Source organism: Oryx dammah, unplaced genomic scaffold, assembly GCF_014754425.2.
Source record: "Oryx dammah isolate SB20612 unplaced genomic scaffold, SCBI_Odam_1.1 HiC_scaffold_13, whole genome shotgun sequence".
NCBI lineage: Eukaryota > Metazoa > Chordata > Mammalia > Artiodactyla > Bovidae > Oryx > Oryx dammah.
The window spans coordinates 11,705,903-11,715,380 of NW_024070197.1; the positions used below are offsets into that span (position 1 = coordinate 11,705,903).

General features: G+C 60.2%; 1 protein-coding gene across 1 annotated transcript; it reads right to left on the minus strand.

The window, feature by feature from the left end:
* On the minus strand, positions 1 to 9,273 carry CALM3 (calmodulin 3). Its single transcript, XM_040252467.1, has 6 exons — positions 8,931 to 9,273; positions 4,705 to 4,735; positions 2,431 to 2,574; positions 2,169 to 2,275; positions 1,653 to 1,788; positions 1 to 1,570 (listed from the first exon to the last, which is right to left on the minus strand). Exons 1-6 carry the CDS (start codon positions 8,931 to 8,933, stop codon positions 1,542 to 1,544), a joined length of 450 nt encoding a protein of 149 aa, XP_040108401.1. The 5' UTR covers positions 8,934 to 9,273; the 3' UTR covers positions 1 to 1,541.
* Positions 9,274 to 9,478: the final 205 nt, after the last annotated feature.

A 9,478-nucleotide genomic window follows, 5' to 3' on the forward strand; every position in this document is an offset into this window, starting at 1 on the left:
TCAGGTAGTCACTGTATTTTATTGGAAAACATTGATATATATTTTTCTTCACAGCTTGAACACAAATATTGCCCGGTTTGGAAAAAAAAAAGAAAAACCAAAACACTCCGAAAACGTCCACAGCTTCACGCCTACCTGCCCTTACCCTTGGCTGGGTCTCCCGCTAAGCCCCACCCCCCCCCTTCCCTGGAGGCTGGGTGCCACAGGGTGGACGAGAAGATTCTCAAAGCTGGGCAGGTCCCAGGAAAAGCCACTTGATCGACCTGAGGGGTGGGGTGGGATGGGGGTGGGGAGCAGATGAAATGAACGGAAAAAAAAAAGAAAAAAAAATCCAGGAAACCGAACTGCCCATGTTGACTTACTTGTCCCAGAGGCGAAAGTCAGAAGCCAGGTTGCGGATCATGCTCTCCGCTGGGGAGTAGGGGGGCAGGCAGGTGGGCGCACAGACAGCACAGATGGGGCTGGGGAGCCGCCAAGCCACCGCGGGGAAGTGGGAGGGGCTGGCGGGCCGGCAGGGCTGTTTTATTGCAGGTTATGTTCTCTTGAGCGCTTGGTGGGGCACATCCTCCCAATCCCCGCTCCTCAGCTAGCCCGGCAGGGTTTCAGACAAAAATTAAGAGTTTTAAGGAGTATAAAGAAAAAACGGAAGGATGAATAGCATGTGACAAAGCGGCCAACCCCACGTGCGTTCCCTAGAGGGGACCGGGACGCGGGTGGGCGTGGGATGTTAGCACCAGGACAGCTTGAGATCGCTTGGGGAACACGGGATGGGGGCAGCGTGCAGGGGCACCAGGGGAGCGGGGCCCCCTCGCCCCACCTCAGGGAGCCAGTCAGATGGTTCACGAGAGCAGCCAATGGCATCTGAGTGCTGCCCAGCCTGGCCGGCCTCTTCACGTGCTAAGAGCATGCCAGCTGCCAAACCTCCCTCGCCCCCCGGCCTCCTCCTGGGCCACATTCAGGCAACACCACAGCTCCGGGCCCTCCCCACCATCCTCAGTCCTTCTGGAACGCCATGCTGGGCACTCCTGCCCCGACAGGCTCTGGGATGGGCACAGGGTATTACAGGCTGGTCACATGCAACAGCAAAAGGCGTGCCTCTCGTGCCCAGCCCTTCTGAGGGCCTCGGCCCCTCCCCAGCAGGTCCCGGGACAGCACCGGCGGCCACCTCGGCACCCCAAAATAAGATGACAAACGAACAGAAACAAACCAAAACGGACAAGAGCCACCCGGGCTGGAGGAGGAGGGCAGAGACCCCCTGAAGGGGACTGGGGGGCTCATCTTATGAATGCATCAGGCCTTGGAAGATGTGAATGGAAGGCGGCGGGGGCTGAAGGAAGAGATGGCGGGGGCCTGGAAGGAGACTCGGGAGGAAGAGAAAGAGCAATCATGCAGCTTGGGACAAATCTTTTGTTGCTTTATCAGATTCTCAGTCCATCAACTGGTGTTTGCTAAAACCGGGATAGGCAGGGAGTGTTGAAGAGAGTGCGCGCGCAGGGAGAGAGAGATCGAGAGAACGGGCATCACCAGCTGCCCGGGGGCCTTCACTTTGCAGTCATCATCTGTACAAACTCTGTGGAGAGAAAGACATGGAGGTCAGCAGAGAGTGGGCTCCCTCAGCCCCTGTGGGCATGCAGATGGGGCCGGTAGCTCACCTTCGTAATTGACCTGGCCGTCTCCGTCGATGTCGGCCTCCCTGATCATCTCGTCCACCTCCTCGTCGGTCAGCTTCTCACCCAGGTTCGTCATGACGTGGCGCAGCTCTGCAGCACTGATGTACCCATTGCCGTCCTGTGTGTTGGGGGACAGACGAAGGCTCTGAGCGGGAGGCGTTCGTCTGCCCAGTGCTTTCTTGGGGGACAGTGGGAGAGAGACCCCAGCATATCCGTCCTGGGTGTCAGGGGACAGACAAAGGCTCCGAGCCAGAGGCATCCGTTCATCTGGCTCTCTCCTGGGGGGCAGTGGAAGAGAGACCCCAGCATGGGGCCTATCAGTCACCTCCCTTGGCACAGGCGGGGGCTTCCTGTGGTGGCAGAGCAAGCTGGCAGTGGGGTTGGCACTGGAATCTGGCCTCCCGAAGTGGTGACTCCGGTTAGGCTGGGTGTCCTGAGAGCCCACCTGTCCTGCTCTCTGCCGGAGTGCCAGAGCCCCAAGGGAAAAGGCCTGCTCACCTTGTCAAAGACACGGAAGGCCTCTCGGATCTCCTCCTCGCTGTCCGTGTCCTTCATCTTTCTGGCCATCATGGTCAGGAACTCGGGGAAGTCAATGGTCCCGTTCCCTGCGAGGTGGGGGAGGGAGGGAGATGCTCTGGGCCTGGGCCCGAGGAGACGACCCCACGGCCCAGGCAGAGGAGACGCTGGTCATCCACCCCGCAGGGCGGCTCCCCGGGGGCACTAGGAGGGGGCTGCCCTCCTGCCCCGGGTGCGGGCTCACCATCTGCGTCCACCTCGTTGATCATGTCCTGCAGCTCGGCTTCAGTGGGGTTCTGCCCCAGGGACCTCATCACTGTCCCCAGCTCCTTGGTGGTGATGGTGCCATCCCCGTCTTTGTCGAAGAGGGAGAAGGCCTCCTTGAACTCTGCGGAAGGAGCACAGCGAACCAGAGGTGAGGCCACGGGAAGGCCTGAGTCAGGCCCGCCTCAAGAAACAGGAGATCCAGTGCCAGCTCAAGCCTCTCGCCTCTGTACCACGGATAGCCCTTCTTCTTTCCATCACCCCTCACTGAGCACCTGCTCGGTGACGGGCAAAGCTGCCTGCACTGAAGACCTGGGGGGAAAATGGGCTGACGGTGGCCTTAGAGCCTCTACATCTTTTTGGTCCCTGGCTTCAGTCTCTCCCTCGAGTGACGAAATGGACAGTGTCCTGGAAGGGAAGAGAGCCAAGGTCAGCGGGCCAGGAGGAAGGGCAGGAGAGCCTGCAGGGCGGCGCTGGGCGCCACGGCATCCCGCCTGACGGGGACTTCCAGCCCGGCTCGGTTTGCAGCGGAGCTGCGTGGGGCGGAGTGTGGGGGTGGCCGGCAGCGGAGCACGGCTGATGGACTGTGCGGGGTAGGCAGGGTGGGGGGTGTGGAAGGAGAGGGGGCGGCTGCCAAACCAGGCGGCTGCCAAACCAGGCGGCGGAGGAGCTGGGGGTGCTGAGTGGGAAGGCCGCGGCTGGGCCGCATCAGGGGCGGGAGCAGCACGCGGCTCCTGCCCTCCCACTGGGCCCACTTTGGCGCCTGGTGCTCCCTGCCCCCAAACCCTCCGGGAACAGATGCCTGGCAGCCTATTCCCAGAGGGTGTGGGCTGGGGTGAGGCGGCGGACAGTTCGCTAATGGGGACGGGGGTGGGGGTTGGCGTGGAGCGCGTGTTGGTGTCAAGCGAGGGTAGAGCTGGGGCTGTGCGTGGCCGGCACGGGAGCCATATGTAGAGCCAAGAGGCTTTGCCTCCGCCCGAGCCTCTGGGCCCTGGAGACCCCGAGTCTCCTGGGGGATGCTGGCGCCTCCCTGTGCTGAGGCCTTGTTGTTCTCAGGGGTCACGTGGGCACCCTGCGCTCAGGATCACTGAACAACAACGCAGTTCTCTGGTTTTCCTTGGTGGGTCTCCATAGCCACCCACCTGGGGCCAAAGTTCAGAAGCTGAAAATGTGGGGATTGGGGGAAGGGAGGGGAAGAAAGAAGAGAAGGCAAGTCTACTCTTGCCTCCCCCACTTCAGAAGCGGGGCTTTCTATGCTTGTCACATGCAGCCTGTTGACCCTGACAGTAAAGCCGGGGTCCAGGGGCTACTTTGTGCTGGCCTATGGCTGTGGGACTTAACTGGGAGCTGGCCCTGTCCTTTAGAGTAGCTCACAGTCTGGGGGGGGCGGGGGAGACAGGACACAGAAACCTTCTCAGCACACAGTACTTCCTGTAGCTGTGGGTTACTGGGCTTTAGGGGCATCTACAAAAATGAATTACATAGGACTCAAGGACTTCTTTAAGCTTACTGGAAGATACGTGATGGTTCCCTTGTTCATTTAGTTATTTAGTCAACAAAAATGTACGCAGCAACCATTATGTTGCAGGCACCAAAGGTACAGCAGGGACCAACACACAGAAAAGCACCCCAGTAAGGAACTCGTCTAGTGACAGGTAGATGCAGCCGGCAGACATCAGAGATTAATTTCAGATGGTGAGAAAGGCTATTAAGGAAACAGAGAGTAGATGAAGGCTGTTTATTTGAGATGGAACCAGGGAAGGCCTTTCCAAGATGACATTTGGATCAAGACCCAAAGGAGGAGAAGGAGCTGCCTGGTGCAAAGAGCTGGGGGAAGGCACTTCCGGCCCAGGAAGAAGGGAGTGCAAGCATGTGCGAAGGGGAGTTCAGAGGTGGGCGTGACGAGCCCTCTCCTGGGGGGCTTCTGAAGTGGGCCAGGAGCCCCGCAGAGGAGGTCACCTTCTGAGCCTAACTGGCAGGAGCCAGGACAGACGGCCAGGCTCACCCCGCAGCCACCGATTAAAAGGCCCGGTGACCCCTGGCAGGGAGGGGAGCACAGCCCTGCCACCTGATGAGGGCCTGGCTCAGGACTGTGGGGTCTGGTGTCACTGGTGTGCTGTCATACACGTGAGTGAGCTTCTCTGTCAGATGCTCCTCCTGGCTGGAGTAAGACTCAATGCAGAGGCATTCATGCAGCAGGGTGCGGGCAGGAAGGGGGGATGGGGGAGGGAGGGAGGGAGGGAAGCAAGCTCACCTGCGATCTGCTCCTCGGTCAGCTGGTCAGCCTGGAAAAGCAGGAAGGAGAAAGTTAGTCACAGGTTGGCACATCTCTCCTTGCTCAGCCCGGCCCCCGCTGGTGCGGCCAGCTCCACATGGCAGTCCATGTACCTGGGCAAGGGCAGTCACGCCAGAGCCAGGACTGGGATCAAGTCTGGCGATTCGGGAGGCTGGAGACCCAGGACCTGACGACACCGCCGACCCCAGGGTCTCCAATCAGAATCAGGGCTCTGGAGCCAGCCCCAGCCCAGCTGCACCTGCACTGGCTCACATCTCGGTGCCGTCACGGCCGCTGGGTGCCCCAGAGGCTGAGTGAAGGGAGCAGTTGCCCTGGAAGCCTAATCAAGCAGCTCTTCTAGAAGGCTCCAAACTGAAGCAGGCCAGGCCCAGAGTAGACAGCCGGCTCTTTCCTAGTTTCTGTGTCACCAATGTGGAAGCACCTGGCCAAGCACTGCGGATCCAACTGGCAACAATTCTCCCAACCGGTGTCTGTGGAGTGCCTGAAAAAACCCCGGGCAGGCATGGGGCAGCCCCTGCTCTCTTCGGCATGGGGCACCATTCACTCCACTGCTCCTTTGGGGCAGGAAGGGTGAGTGTCGGGAGGGGAGTGCAGCAGGCGTGGCGCTGGTGGCAGAGGCTGGAGGACTCAAGTCCCGTCCCCCTGCTGCGCTGCAGTTTTTAACCCTTGCTGGCCCTGGCCACTTTGGGGACTGGCCAGTAGGTCAGGCAGCCCTTGCTGCATGCTGGGCTTGGGGGCAGGGCAGAGGAGCAGCAGAGGCCAGCCTGTCCTGAACCAGCCTGGCAAAGGGATCCTCTGGGGGAGGAGCCACACGGGGATGGGGGAGCTGAATCCCAACGTTTAGCTTTAGGCAGTAAAAGAGGAATTTTCCTTGGGGTCCGTGAATGCTGCCAGAAGGCATGGCTCGCCCTTGGATGGCTGCCCCCTTCCTCATTTCCTCTTACAACTAGGGGAAGGGGCTCCACATCTAGAGCAGGCTTCCAGCTTTGAGTCTGAGAGCCCCTCAGACTGAGGCGTGCCACTGTGGGCACTACTGTTATTCTGTACAGAGGTTCTAGAACTTCCTTGGGAATCTAGCAAGAGCCCCACCCCCCCTTCTGCCCCATCCCAAATGTGAAGACCAACCACATTAGAACAAGTCTGACATGTCCTTTTTCTTTTTTTCTTTTAAACATAAAGGAAGAAAGACTTGAGGCTAAGCCCCAAATGGGTAGAACAGGAGGGGAAATCAGGGTGATGATTACAGAAGGGAAATGGCTAAGGGAGGGGGAAGCAGGAAGGTAGAGAAGGAAACACACCACACATGTACATTCTGGAAAAGTCCAAAGTTTAAAGGGAAGGTTAGGAGGCCAAATGGAGATGCTTCTGCCTCGCTTTCAAGAGACCCAGGGCTGCCAGCCTCCTGCACGCCAGCCTGGCAGCTCCAGGCCCACGAGCCCTTTGCTCCTCTGCTTCCCTTGGCTTCTATGGGCAAAGAAGCCTGAGCCGATAGCCTAGGTCCTGACACCCGAGGAAGCTGCTGGGAGAAACTGAGAAGACAGGATGGGCTTCTGTTGCCAAGGCCAGGCAGTGCCAGGGGCGCAGAGGAGGGCTGGCGGAGGGCTGCCCTCCCCCAGCTTTCACCCTTTCCCCTGGCCTACGTGGTAAGGGCTACCCAACCAGGGCCCTTTGCACCCCTGCCACACCACCCTGGGCAGCACCCGCAGGGGCTGGGGCAGGTCGTGGAATGCCCGAGTGGTGCTGAAGGCTGCTGTCTACCGCTCCCTGCCGCCAGGCTGCAACGCGCAGAGGAGGTACTGCCACTGTTCCAGGCTTGCTGCAAATAGGCGTGGCTCTGCCTGTAGGGCCGTCACACTCCCTCCCTCCCTCCCTCTTAGGAGACCCTCTCCCCTGCTGGGGAAGGAAAGTGCCCAGCTCCCAGCTAGAGATCTCAAAGCAAGGCTGCTGCCCAGAAAACTGATCACTGCCGGGGATCCCTTCCTTCTCAGGGCTTTTTCCCTTTCAAGATCTGCAGATTTTCAGCTTTCACCAAAAACTACCTGCAAAATAACCCAGCTGGTCCCCTGCTTCCCCATCCCTTTAGGATCCAGCAAGAGGCTGGACAAGGAAAAAAAAAAAAATCCTGGGGTGGGGGAGGGAAGAGGGTATTATTTCTCTGCCTTGCCCCAGCCCCCAGCCAGTGCCAGAGAGCAGTGTTAGATGAGATCAGAAACCAAGGCCAGGGCCCCTCACCCGGGCCAAGGAGGAGCCACAGGGCTCAGGCCAAAGTCCAAAGCCAGTGAACAGTGACTTGTCCCACCCATACTTTGCTGATTACAAAGGGAAAGAGAAACTAGTGGGGCCAAAGCTCAGGTCTTATTTGGCAGGTGGGGGCCTCCTGGCGCCTGTCAATGATTCGGTGCCCCTTCAGCAAGGCTCTGCTGGGGGAAAATGGGGTAGCGGTGAGAGGAGCCATCAGGCCTGTGTCAGCAAGTATGAGATCTGATACACAGCAGCGGCTGCCTGCTCTCCCCAGCCTTGCCAGGGAGGATGGCTGCACACAGTTCCGAGGCTGAGCCTGGGGGGGCTGGGGGACTGTGGGTGGCAGGGACCAGGAAAGAACTAGTCTGCTGGTTTTCTCTCAAAGCCCAAGCTGTGGGAATTAACAGAAGCACTCAGGGAGGGCCCCAAAAGAAACAAGTGGCCTGGGGCCGATGAAGGGGTCCCTCCGGAGGTGCTCTCTCCGAGGCCACCAGAACAGGCGTGCGATTGTCACCGACGCCACACTGTACCGCACTGTCACTTGGCACAAGTGAGGGGCTGCAAAGCGGTGCGTGGAGCTGGAGACCGAGATAAAACCAGCACTCCTGTGTGGAAAAACAGCTCTCTGGGTCTGAAAGGGGCAGCGAGCAGGTGGGGTTCAAGGCTTTAAAAGCTGGCTCGTTTGATGCATCCCAAACTTTGCTCCTCCCCACCCCCATTACCTGCGGCTTCAGTGCGCAATAGAGGCCCCAACAACTCCGCCCACCTGCTCCCACTGCCCAGCCCCATTCTTCCCGGGAAAGGGACCCTTGAGCCACTCCCTCCGGCCTCTGCAGCCCACTCCCCATCCAGACTGAACAGTCTTTGTCCCAGCTTTGCCCTGGAAACTTCCAGGGAGCTACCCACCATAGCCACCTCCAACCCTAGGCCCACCTCAGCTGCCATTCATTTTCTTGAACATGTCCCGGATCGCCTTCCCTCTCACCTCCCACCACAGAAGCCGAAGTTCTCTCCCACCCCTCACTTTGAAAACCCACCTCCTCATGAACCCAAACACAATGCCCCCCTTCCCCCCAAAAAAACCCCCAATCTCCCTTCCTAGTTCAATAGTCTTAACCCAACAGGAACCTCAGAACCTTCTCTGGCTGCTCCTGTCCCCCCACCACTGACAAGATTGGCACCCCTTTTTGACTCCTTCCCCGACCCCATCCTTTTCAGTCCCCATAGGCTTCCAGGGCATCTTCAAAAGGCTTCCAGAGCATCTTCTAACCTTGGCTGCCACCCACCCCAGGCTCTTCCTTCCAGAGCATGCACCTCACCCTCCTCCTCCTTCCTCTGCAATGTCGGTCTTTGGAGAATCCCCTTTTCTCCCCTCAAGGGTCTGATCTGCAGAAGCGACCTTCCTCCCTGCCTCCCGGGAGGGCTCCCCCTCCACCCAGGCCCAGCTAACCACCACCCCCTCTCAGGGAGTTCCCCAGCAGCCCGGCTTCCCTCCGATTCCCCTTCCTTGCTACCTATTAGGACCCAAAAGCCTTTATCAGGGCACAAATCACCTCCTTCCCTAGCCAATGGCTCTTACCTCGGCCCCCTGGAATCCAAACAGCCCACCTTAGCGACCAAACGCCCCATCCTGGGTCCAAGAGTCCAGATGCTCCATCTTCGGCTCAAATGCCCCCTTGGAGGCTCAAGTGCCCTTTTTGGGGTCTAGACACCCCCATCTGGTGCTAACTGTCGCTTCTGGAAGCCCCCAATTCCCTTTGGGGAGCCAAACGCCCCACTGTGGGTTCAAATGCCCCCGATCAAGGGGAAGAGAAGGGTCCAGAGGCGCTCTCCGGGACCCAAACGCTCCCCCCCAATTCTGAGTCCGCTCGTGCTCTCGGGGGTCCTGCTCCGCTGTGCCCGCCTCAGTGCCCCCAACCTCGGCGGCCCTCAGTCTCACTCACCATGGCGAGAGCCGGGTGTCCGGAGCGTGGGTATCAAGGTTCCTCCGGCGGCGGCAGCAGTTGCAGCAGCTCGAGCTCCGCCGCGCGTCTGCGCCTCCACACTCACTGCCTGCAGCGCGCGCCGCCGCCGCCGCCGCCGCCCGCCCCAACGGTCCCTCAACGGCCGCCGCGCGCGCCCCGCCTCGCCCGGCCCCGCCCCGCCCGGTCTGCGCGCCGCCGCACTGCGGCTCCCACGGATCCCTCCGCGCCTCTCTCCGGACTGTCGGGCCCGCGGCTCTCTCACTCCCCACAGGGTTGGGTTTATGGCCGGCCGCGCGCGCGCGCGCACCCGCCGCGGGACTACTTTCCGTCGCCATGCGCCCCGCCCCCTGTGCCCACTCTACTTTCCTCCTCGGCGGAGGGGCACCTCTCGGCTGGCGCGTGACGCGTCCCTGTGTGAGACGCGCCGCTATTGGGTCCGGGCCGCGGCGGAAATAAGAGCGCGGTGCCGATTGGTCCGACCTTCCCTGCAATGCGTCAAACTGGGGCGAGCCACTGCGTGGTGGTGT